Source organism: Pseudonaja textilis, chromosome 1 (genome assembly GCF_049901715.1).
Source record: "Pseudonaja textilis isolate UNSWEBS1 chromosome 1, rPseTex1.2, whole genome shotgun sequence".
In the NCBI taxonomy this organism is placed as follows: Eukaryota; Metazoa; Chordata; class Lepidosauria; order Squamata; family Elapidae; genus Pseudonaja; species Pseudonaja textilis.
Window position 1 is genome coordinate 150,584,540 of NC_141990.1, and position 12,539 is coordinate 150,597,078.

A 12,539-nucleotide genomic window follows, 5' to 3' on the forward strand; every position below is an offset into this window, starting at 1 on the left:
GGTGACTGTTCCCAGGTTAAACTATTAAACAAAAAGCAAATCAAAGGGGAAGGGTGGTATGATGTGGATAGTGATGGTGGTAATAGTAGTAGAAGAGAGATATTGCATGCAACAGTTTTTTTTTTAACCTAGTTTTCACATTCTGCACATCTTAAAATGAAGGGCAAGAAATTTCATGAGTGGAAGAGTTTGCTCTCTCCCTTTGATGATTCTTTGAGCCTTAAGAATGAATCCTTGCTATTTTTAAGTCTTGCTTATGTACACATAGTAACTGTTTGAGTCTTTGCCAAAGTACATTTTCTAAAGATGCCAGATCTCTCTATTTTGCTTTCTGGCAGTGTGGATCTGACCTGGCGGGACTTGCAACATTTGATTGTGCTCACATCCAAAAGGAACCAGCTTCACGATGAAGTTCACAAGTGGAGAAGAAATGGAGTTGGACTTGAATTCAACCACTTGTTTGGCTATGGGGTCCTAGATGCTGGGGCAATGGTTACAATGGCTAAAGACTGGAAGACTGTTCCGGAGAGATTTCACTGTGTGGGTGGATCAGTCCAAGAACCTCAGTAAGTAACAATAAACATAAGTGTCTTAGAACTTTGCACAGCTCTTTTGCTGTGCTTTCATTTCATCCTGAAGCTGGGAAAATGTCACATTGGCAAAAAATGCATTGTTCCATAGCACGGCCTTCATACACATCAGGAATGGGATTGTGCTGTGCTGTGCTGTGCTGCTTATCCACATTCCCTGGGTGAAATTTAAACATCAACTGCTGGAAACAACTAAGAGTGATTATATTACAGAATGTGTTCTGGCATGATATTTCAACCCATCCCTCACTTCCCACCCACAAAGGACCAACTACCTGTCAGCCCATTGGCAGCAAAAATTACAGCTTTCTTAGTTGTAGTGAAGTGGCTGACTGAATTCATGTCATCCAAATACAGTTGCTGAATGAACTCTCTAAACCAGAGGTCAAGAAAGATGTTCTGTATAAGAGAGAAAACTCATCAGCTCTGGAGTATCCCCAGACTGACTTTTTTCTCCCAAAATAATTATTAACCTGGTAGACTATCAACCTATTAGCTATTAAGATGCAACATCAAGATTTCTGCAGTCGAGACGGATGACTGTGGTTGAAAAGCTGTCATTTGAAACATTACCGTATAGATGTTTGTGTCAAATCACAGCATGCATTATATAGGTTACTATGCTATGTTCTTCAAAAGGAGTTTCTATGTGGGTGATCTTTCAAGAAATTTTCTGACTTCTGAACTAATCCTTGTTCATGGCAAGGTTTTTCAGAAGTGGTTTACCACTGAGGACTGAGAAAGAATGATTGGCCCAAGGTCACCCAGCCGGCTTTGTGCCTAAGGTGGATCTAGAACTCCTAGTTTCCCAATTTCTAACCTGATGCCTTACCCACTCTACCAAACTGACTCTTCAAAAGGTAGAGAAGGGAATATATATATTGAAGCTATACCTGTGCCAAGTTGTGTTTTGTAACAGATTAAGCCTTTAAAACATTCCATTAAGAGAAGATGGAGGGAGTTCAACTCAGCAGGTGCCAGGCTGTTAGAAGCACAAGAATCAAGTCCTTCAATTGCATGTGTTAGGCTGAAGGAGGACTAAGCAATTTCAGGTTTCCATTATCTAGGTTAATCAATCAGCTGACCTCTTTAAAAAAAAAGGAAAGAAAAAAGGAACTGTTTACAGTAGTCAATTTCTTATCTGATTTGCAGCCAAACCAGTACTGCAGGATTGGTGTCACATTAAAAAAAAATGGGGCAGGTTTACTGGAGACCTGTCAAGCCAGAACCAAGCCAATCATATCCCTCAAATGTGTCATTTAAGTCTCCTTCTCCATGTGCCGTGGATTGCCTGGATGAGAGGTCTTTCATTTTCCCAGGAACAAAAATCATTAATTTCATGACAAAACACTTCAGTTTGCCACAGCTGTGGGCTGCCTATAAAAGGAAGGTTTTCTGGCATGATCATGTCTTCAGACATCAGTGAGTGGAACGGTTTTTTACCCACAGTAAACATCTGTATTGATGAGTCCTTAATCCAATTTAAACCTACAAAACAGTTGCCTCACTTCAATGGATTAGTTATCCTTCACTAACTTTCCACATGCAGGAATAAAGAACAGGGTTATTCAATATGATTCAGATTATCCACTTCTATTTAGAGGGAGAAAATTGGAGTAGGAAACCCAGCTTGGCAATTACGTGGCATTTTCCCTCTGATATAAAGCCAATGTGATAGGTTGAATCAAAATTGTCAGGAAGTGCCTTCTGGAAAAGAGCTCAGTGCTCCATTCCTCACTTGTAATAGCAGAAAATTGATTTCATGAAAAGTTAACATATAGGAATTGTTAAAGCACTATGTCAAGCAGCTTTCTATGTGTATTTCAATATGCAAGACCCCTGAGTAATAAAAAGGGTATACTTAACTCCCCCAGGGAACCCCAATTATTAGCTGGCTTGTCTTCATTTATAAATAGTAAATGAGGCTACCTTTCAAAAAATCAGAAAATATTTCTTCCTCCTCACCCAAAAACTGATGATAAAAATTAGGAAAGCTGTAGTCCTTGTATTAGAATATAACAGAACTTGAGGGTCTTACTGTACTTTCCAACAGATCTTTCACACTGGACCGTAATCTATGATATTTTTACCCAGTCTCTTTCCTGGTCTTGGTAAAAACAAAAGCAGCAACAAATGAGCACCATTTCTGTCAATATAGCTATTCCTTTCTAGTGACTAGGACACTGAAACCACAGTATTATAGCCATCTCTGAAAATCAGTTCATCAGGATGTCTTCATAGTCAATCATTCATTAAGTTTGATCTGATTTATTCCATAAAATATTGATGACTCCAGGTTACTTTTGGGACTCTGCATATGTAATCTGAATGCTTTTTCATTGGTGCATTAAGTATTTTGTTTGCTTTATGTTCTCAAGTCTTCAACTTAATGCTAGGCAATCCAATTATTTTCTGATTTGATTTCATATGAAATCAATAAAATAATCAAATAATTAACTGGGGAAATTTATTAATTTACATTCCATATATTTTGTAGGAATTTACACATTAATGATGTAAAAGTTTTATAAGGACTATTGAACATATTGGTTAGGTTTTATCTGGACAAATTTAAATATAATAGTTTAGTACCACATATTTACTGAAGGCAATGATGAGAAATGCTGGAAGTTGTATAAGGGAAGCTATAAGGGAAGGGAAGGACAAAATTAAAAATGGGTGCCCATTGAGAGATGGCTGAAATGTGAGTTTCTATGTTTGAGATCTGTTCACTTAATGGCCATTATTGGTTCAGCCAATACTTTATTAAAGATAGTGATTGCCAACCAACAGAGAACATAGCAAACTGGCAGCCAAAATTAGATGCCTATAGGAAGGTGTAGATTCTGAAGAGGAGGGGATGTGGTATAGTATTGTTATAAAACAGAACAAAGATTTATTCTCTCTGAAGGATTTAAGATGGCTCAGGTAGAAAATAGCATATTTGAATCACAGCTGGAAAATATAGACAGAGAATACATTTGTATTGGGCTGGGAGTAAGAATAACATCCACTCTTGCATTCAGTGATGTGGCTACATTGGCATATGGAGCTAAGCAGAACATTTGGATCTGCCCAAGATGTTCTATGTAGAAATGCTGATTACAAACTTAAATAAAAAATAAAATACTATAAACAAATAAACAACCTGGAAAGGGAAACACACTATTTCATGATCTCAAAAATGTGGTTTGTCATTGGGCCGGAAAACCACAAATGGAGACAGAGCCAGTCAAATGGCTGATTTGTGTTGTTGATGCCAATGGGGATATGGGGTGGTTTTTGTTCTGAGTTTTATTATATGATTATTTTTTAAAATATTGTAAGCCACCAAGGAGTCACCTATGTTTGAGTTTGGACAGCTACATAAATTTTTATGTAAAAATAAATCACTTATTAATTATATTGATTCAGTCATTTTGAATTTGCATTCCAAGTCTCAATATGCACTTTTGGATTGATGGGTACTATGGAAAACATAGTAGTCAGCATTGCTTTTCTTTGCAAATCCTAGGAAAGTACCATCTGGTGGCAAGTTGGTTCTGACGCTTTCAACAGATGCCTGCGAGGGGAAAGAGAACTTTGTCCGTTACCTTGAACATGTTCAAGCCGTTATCACAGTGAACTCTACGAGAAGAGGGGATTTGAATATCAACATGACCTCACCAATGGGGACAAAATCCATCTTGCTGAGTCGGCGGCCAAGGGATGATGATTCCAAAGTGGGCTTTGACAAGTGGCCTTTCATGACTACACATTCTTGGGGAGAAGACCCCAGAGGTACCTGGGTTCTCGAAGTTGGGTTTGTTGGGATCTTGCCCCAAAAGGGAGTCCTTAAAGAATGGACACTAATGCTACATGGAACTCAAAGTGCACCCTACATAGACCAAATAGTGAAAGATTACCAGTCTAAACTGGCTATGTCCAAGAAGGAGGAGTTGGAAGAAGAATTAGATGAAGCAGTAGAGAGAAGTCTCAAAAGTATATTAAACAAGAATTAGCATTGCTTTGCATGCCAAATGGCTAGATTTCCCCTCTGTCCTTTCCTGTATGTTCCCATTAGGCATATAACAGTCATTGTCCCTCAGTCACTACCTAACCTTTTCATTCTACAATCGTGCATTGTCTAATTTAACTACAGTGGAAATTTCTGGATTCTGAGCCCCAAATATATGATTACATACCAATTACTTTGCAAGATTGTATCGCTGTAACTATTTTTCATTTGAAGACAAATTATTTTGGGGAGAGATATTTTATTTTGTTTTGCTACATTTGACCTCATGCAACATGAAACAACCAACTGGAAAAGTTGTGGCCACATTTCTTTTTATATTTTTATGGCAGATACATAATTTACAATTTTATTTTAAATTTGGGAAGTGGGCTTGCTGATATAGACTTGCTGAAATATTGCCAGTTATGAAAAAAAGGGAAATAAATATCAAAATTTGGGGCTCTAAATTATATTTTATTTATGTTTCCATTAATTGCTTTGAAATTAAACAAAAGCAGCTGCAAAATCTTGCGTCATTCTCCTGCTGAAAATTTTCCTCATTGATGGCTGCTATTGGCCTTTGTAAAGTCCATATTCACTAACCAATATCTTCACCAGCATTTAGCAGTAAGAGAGAGATTTCTTTTGGCAGGAAACTGGTGCAACTGTTTATTTTATTTATTTATTTATTAAATTTGTTTGCTGCCACAAGGCAATAGTTTATGTAGTTTTTTTCCTTTAAAAAAACCCCTATCTTTCCTAAAACTCAACAAAACTTTAAGCACAGTTTTTTTTAAAAAAAGTATAAAATACAGTTTGGTCCTAAGATCAGTTCAAGAATATTCTCAAAGCCAATAAAATAAGAATCATAGCTTATCAGTAGTTCTAGAATACTGATTCTATTATGCATTATCACAAACTGCAAACCTATAATATCCTTGAACTAAGCCCATTGAATTCAGTGGGAGTTAATTTTGATTATGTAAGAAGGAAATTGCCCTGAAATAAATAGATGAAGTTTATGGGCAAGCTAGTTTTCTGAGCTATAATGTCTACCCAGGTTCACACCTACATCTTCAAGCTATCCTTTCACTGCAAAAAGTCATCAATCAGTATTAGAAGTGGAAGTATTGATATCAGTAGCAAGTATCTCCCTTTGCTTTATTATAGTTCTTTTGGCAGACTAGTCTGTACAAATAATTCCCAGTTTACACTTTGACAACTGAATTTGTCGCTTGTTAAATAATTTCCTAAAGAGCAGGGAGATAGGTACTCTTTGGAAGATACATCTAAATGAAATACTATGTAAAGTTTCTGCTATATTCATAATCCCCACATAAGCTATAGTGTGGTTATTCTTCTGACATCTTGAGTTCTAAGCTAGAAGTATTAATTGTGCCCATGGCTACTAGCTCATAGTCCTGCTTAGATTACTTTTCTGATGCCTTCATGTAATATTAAAAGACAGATCAGGCAAACTAATCCTTGATCCCAGTTTGCCAAATCATGGATTAGGAAAACAGTGCAGTGACAGTGATAGTGATCATGGTGGGATTCCCACTAGTGATGTGAAGCATCTTCTAGTGACCTATTGCTATTGATGAAGCAAAATATACCTTCTCCTTATTATTGTTATTTCAGCACAACAATAGTTGGATAACCTTAAAAGGCATTCCATGTGGATCCAACCTTTCTCTTTCCAAAGGCAAGGAATGATTGTGTTGATTGGAGAGAGAAATAAGCATCTTCACCAATACCTCATGCCCAGTTCTTATCTCTTCTCACCTCTGTCCTCCCACCTAAAAGAACAATGACCTTAAACACCAAGCTTCTGTCTATGATCATGAAAGACCCATTTTACATCAAGCACATGAAATGGACATGCATGAGCCTGGCAAAATTATTGACGCAAAATCCTGAGGAGAAAATACTCACAAATCAATTACTATTCATCTTTCTCCTCACTAATATTCTCACAGTGAGGAGAAATGATGGGAAGAACCGCTTAATTCTTTTTTTCTTTTCTGGCAGAATTTGGGAAATGGGGGGAACATTGCTGAAGCTCTTCTGTTTCATAGAAATTCCAGAGTGCAGAAATCAGAATGGTGTCCGAAATTCAGTGTAAAGAGAGTTTGATGCAGAGCAGGTAGCTTTAGCTATTCCTTGCCTGCATTCAGATTGGATTATAATATACTATGATCAGTGGTGGGATTCAATTTTTTTTTAGTACTGGTTCTGTGGGTGTGATTTGGTGGGTGTGGCAGGGGAAGGATATTGTATATTCTCCAGTCAGAGGTGGTATTTGCTGGTTCTCCAAACTCTTCAAAATTTCTACTACCGGTTCTCCAGATGTGGTCAGAACCTGCTGAATACACACAATGCGACTGGACACTTCTGAGAATCTTCATTCAGTACAGATATTAGAGGAGATTGGATGGGGGAGAGATTTCTTATGTGAGAATTTGGACTGTGAAATAAGAGCAGAAGCAAGCACAATTTGGTGCTCACATCAATGGCTTCAAAATCCACCAAGTAATGTTGTTTTACCCTTCCTTTGATGTTTTCATACTGGGCTTTGGATTCTTAACAGCATCCCAATTTTTTGCTTTTGCTAGCACTCTGCATACAAATAATGACTCTAATGAAATGTGGAATAATTAGTGTCTAATTCTCAATGCAAAATGCATTAGGGCATACATAATTTGTGCAGTGTTTCATACAAATTTATGGGCTGCAATAATCTTTGAACTGTCTCTCACACTTCTTTGTGTTTCTCAAGTCCATCTTTTTAATGCGTGGTATTTGCAAAGATAAAACCTCAAGCATTTCTATTACAAACTTGGTTATTTGGAAGTGGGTTTTGGAAATGTATAAATCGAAGGCATGGTTAATGAAGCCTCAGAAGCAAAATAGTCTGAAAATATATGTGTAGATCTATCCCTTGATCTCCCATATACAGGAATCAATGAACAATAAGAACAACAATACTTCAGATTAAAATCATTCAAAAAAGGAAAAGAAAAGGGGAATTAAAGCCATACAATTTAAAAGTGGAATATAATAAGTAATAATACCGAACTAAAATGGTTAGTGGTACAAAAATAAAGCAAGAAGTGAACCAATCTTATTTTTCTTGAGAATGAGTTCAGCAGCTAGAGTTTTACAACTAAAAGTCCTTTTCTTTTTCTACTCACTGACTTGCGTCTCAGGTGGACCAAAAACACTCAGTTTGTAGACCAAAGCCAGCACCTTAATATAACAAGTCCTACAAAAGCTCTCCAATATATACAATAGGTGTAGAAGCCACATTTTTTTTTACCAACCCAATTTCAAAAACATGTCATTGGCAATTTTCTGTTGTGTATGTAATAATTATCTCCAAAAATATGAAATGTCTAGATGTTCATTCTTCAAAGAGAAGAACCACTGGTTTATTGCTAAAACCGGACAAAGCTTGTCCTGCCCTTTTGTCTCTTGATTCTGCAAGAGTAGCTTGGGACCTCCAGGTTAAATACCTTATATTTTTGAAATAATGTCTATCATAAAATATTCTATTTTCAATTCCAGATCAGTTTATTGGTTGATCGGTATCTCTGACTTTCCATCCTCCAGCAACATTTAGGATCTTCATGGAATCCTAAAGAAAATTTAGCTATTTCTTATTACATGTCTCTGGTACAATTCCAACTTTTTAAAAATTAGGATAATTATGCGGGATATTACTTAAAATTTAGTTTGAAAATTGAAGAATTTGGCTAGACAGAGTTGAGCTCTTTGAAGGTTAACTCATTTTATCTCTTAAGGAAATAATACTAAATATTTCTCAACAACTCCATACAACCTGAAAATGTGTAATTTTGTCAGGGACAGGATCACATGGCACCATTATTTCATTTTTTGTACTAAATTATGGGTGTCAAACTGCATTTCTTCAAGGGTCGGATCAGCATTGTAGTTCTTCTTCATGGGCCAGCAGGGGTGAGAGTGGGGAGATGGGACGGATGCATCCTACAGCACCCTACTGGCCAAAACAGGGTACAAATTGGGCATGCGATCCCCCCACACCCTGTTTTTGGCCTGGACAGCCTCCTGAAACACCCTGCTGGCAAAACAGGACATGGGGGCCATGTGAGCCCCCCTTCCATGCCCAATTTTCAGGCTGGATAGCCTCCTGTAGCACCATCCTGGCCAAAAAAGGCATGGGGGGTCTCACACAGCCCCCCGTGCCCCGTTTTAGCGCCATGGCTGGTCCTTTGCTATTTCCAGGCTGGCCCCGTGGGCCAGATTTAAGCACCCTGTGGGCCAATCACCTTTTGTCTTTCTGCCTTTTGTCTCAGAAGGCCAATGGGAATCCTTCTGGTAAAAAAAACCATTATTTATTCAAGGAAAGCAGTGTTATATAAAACCGTGAACAGAAAGGTAAAAAGTATAAGACAAACACTATAAAAAGTATAAGACAAACACTAAATTGGGTTTATGGCAACTAATACCCAATACTACTTTTGTAAAAGAGATGAGATAGAGAAATAAAAGAGATAGAGGCAGAAATAACCGATACTGCAGAATATCTTTGATTTAGCCTCTGAAATCTCAAGTAAGAAGATTGTCAAATTTCAGCTGTGAGAAAGCTTTTGCAGTTTGACACTTCCTTGTCATCCCTGTCTTCTTTCTTAACTTAACATTGTGCTACATTGACAGCATCCATCCCATTGCCAGTGTAATTTTCCTTTATTTCCTGCTTAATTTGAAAAAGTAGGAGAGTTTATTCTTAAAATAACTCTTGGGATTATACTTCAAGTGTTATATTTTCTGCCTATGAATGACCAAACTATCTGATTAAATCATACTTACAACATCACCCTTTATTTGCTCCCTTCACCTTGCCTCATGGAGTTTTATTTATTTATAAGGCAAACAATTTATTTTAATTTGTTTGCCTTATACTTTTTACCTTGCACGTTCCTGCAGGTACCAGGTTGCCCCTCTCTGAAGTGGAAAATGTTGAGCTGACTCAAAATATTGCATGTGAGCTTTCCATAGTGTCTCCCTAATCAGACCTAGAAAATCTGCTGAATTTCAACAAGTAATCCAGAGTAGAGGGGATTTATGTTATATATAACAGCTATTATAGGACAACACACAGCCCTTTACATCTATTTATTCTAGTAATAGAGTTCATTGCAGCAGCCTTCTCGGTAAGATGTTAATTATTAGTTTCCTACAAAACAGAAGATAAAACTAAGGTTAAAGTGCTTGCCAGATGGCTGGCTAGACACAGGGGGCAAATTAATGGGCAGATGATAAAGCAAGTGGAGTCTTCTACTGGAATATCTGGAAGTGATTTTCATGCTTCCAGATCATAGCATGTGCAGCTGTCCTATGTAGGGAAGGATGCTCAAAATGCTTCCTTTGCCATCTTAAGATTTTATTGCAGAACCAGGGGCTCTGTATCTATATCCCTTCACTGTGAACAGTTTCTAATACCAAAGTTTAATCTACCTTGGGGTATGGAGTGCAGACTCATTAGTATCCCTACGGGAAGCCACAGGTTATCCAAAATAATTAGTTTTCTTTGCTGCTCCAAAATGTGACTCTTTGCTTGGAAGCAGAAAAGACACATTTTGTTATTTGACTCTTTTTTGCCGGGAAATTTAGCCACACTTGACTTTGCTTGTTCCGTCTGATGGGTTCCTGTCATGGGTAAATTGTTAGAACTTCTGGTATTTAGCAATAAAGGGACATTAAAACAATGGATTTTGGATGTAGATTGGGGAAGAAGTTGGGAGCACCAGGCTAATCAGTCATTTAAAGCAGCTCCCAGAATTCCTCAGCTGGCCTGACTGGCTGGGGAATTCTGAGACTTGAAGCCCACATATCTTAAAGTTGCTAAGGTTGAAAAACACTGATTTAAAGTATTTTTAAAATATGGTTTCCCCTTTGTCTCCAGCTTCTAAACTTTACTCTCCAAGGAGTCCTTTATGCTCTCTGAGCTTGGTTGTTTTCTTGAAGATGTTTCATTGCCCAAACTAGGTAACATCATCAGTGCTAGGAGCACGACTAGTTTGGGTAATGAACTATCCGCAAGAATGCAACCAATCTCAGAGAGCACCTAGGACTCCTCATTTCAACCTTCAGCTAGAAATATTCTCCTTTATTGGTCTTTATTCTCTGGAGTCCCAGAAATTAAGAACATTCTTATTGGCAAAAGTGCAGGGAATACTAATGAAAAAGACTGCATCTGCCTTTATGGTTTGGATCAGGCAAAGACTTTACTGACTTGTTTCTATATTGCTCTTGTTACAATGGCAGTGGTTGATTCTAATTGTCCCTTTACTATCTGAGCTCCCAGGGTCCACTGGCACCTTTTATGCAGTTTATCTGTTAACCAGTAGAACTATTAATCACACATATAGGGTTGCTAGGTTTTGTGCTACTGGTTTGCATCCCTCAAAGGTTAATGATTGCTTGGCACTGAATGCAGGCACTGGGTCGCCATGGTTCTTATCTCTTTTATTTTTAATTCAATTTTTATTTATATTCTTCCTATTTTCTTTCTCTTTTTAAAGAATGGACGGTGTTTACTCTCAATAGTGCTGGTCTTGTGATGGTAATAAAATGAGAAACTGTTCAATTATTTTGTGATTTATTTGCACTTGTGCCTTGCGGTACTGGGCACAGTCAAAGATATATTTCCTTTTCAAAATGAAAACTTATTGTGTGCATTTTTCACCAAATCAGTTTAAACATCTACTTTTCTTTGTTAATTTGCAACGAGTAAAATTGTTATTTGAAGGTAACTGTTATGGTTACTATATTGCATCTTTCAAATCTCCCAGTATGGTTTAATTGCTGGACATCAAAAAGGCATGGCTAGTTATATGCTTGAATAAAAAGGGAGATATTGCATTCTAGGTAAAGCTTCATAGCAACATGTAAACAATTACAATGCACACCAGACAAATTTGAACTTTGTTGACCAAATAGAACACGGAACTTAAATGTATATTCTGACAATATGGGAATCATGTGAATTTATAATATGGCCAAAAATTATTCATAACCTGAAACTCCACCTGCCTAATGGCTCCTTATTCTTTTTTCGTGATAGGCAGTGTCCATAATGTGCAAAACAAAAAACAAAAAAAGCACCACAGACCCTGAGACTGTAGGAATTCTGGGAGTGACGAGACTTGCAGGAAGATAGAAACTAGTGAATATTCTCAAACTGTATACTGATCTTCAAATATTTGCATTATTAAATTGGATTTTGTTTGTTTGTTTGCTATTATGAATGGAAATTGGTACACCTTTTTAAACCCATGAATGTAAAATAGGGTTAAAGGATACATAGGGGCTTGTTCTATTCTCAGAGTTTTGCATGAATGTGAGTGTTTTAATAAGTGAAGGGTATTAACAACCAAATCCTTCTGACAACAGTAGGAAAATTCTCAGCCACAATTGAGCACGCTTTAAATTCAGAGACTTCCATTCCCTTTGATGAGAGAAGCACTTTAACCAGATGCATCAGCATTTGTGGGTAATTTTGTATGAAACACTTTTATAGTGGAACAAGCATAAACAAGTTGCATGGCCATAAATTCTCCCTAAAGCTAATTAAAAACAGACTTCCTTTGAATCTTGTAGTTTTTGTTTAAACCATGATTTCTTAAAATTTAATGAGCATACAGTATGAACATGCATATCTGAGAGTAGAATTTGCTTCTACTGTGATGGCCGTTAACTCTATTCTAGTCCTGCATGAAATAATTGCTCCATTGGAGACGAATATCCCTATTGGCATAATGCATTTTCATCAAATTCAGCAGTAGCAGGGAACTGAATACTGTAGGCATTGCAGCTATCTTTCCTTGCTGGTTCAGATCATCTATACTTACTTATGTAACTGTTATAAACCTTTGAAATTTAAACATTTAAACTTTTGCTATACTATA

General features: G+C 37.1%; 1 protein-coding gene across 1 annotated transcript in view; it reads left to right on the plus strand.

Annotated features, from left to right (window-relative positions):
- PCSK2 (proprotein convertase subtilisin/kexin type 2) overlaps nucleotides 1–5,113 on the plus strand; it is a 105,075-nt gene extending 99,962 nt beyond the window's left edge. The window contains exons 11-12 of the mRNA XM_087919281.1: nucleotides 339–566; nucleotides 4,105–5,113. Of these exons, the coding sequence (XP_087775407.1) occupies nucleotides 339–566; nucleotides 4,105–4,591 (715 nt within the window). The 3' untranslated portion in view covers nucleotides 4,592–5,113. The remainder of the gene's footprint in view (nucleotides 1–338; nucleotides 567–4,104) is intronic.
- The last annotated feature ends 7,426 nt before the right edge of the window (nucleotides 5,114–12,539 follow it).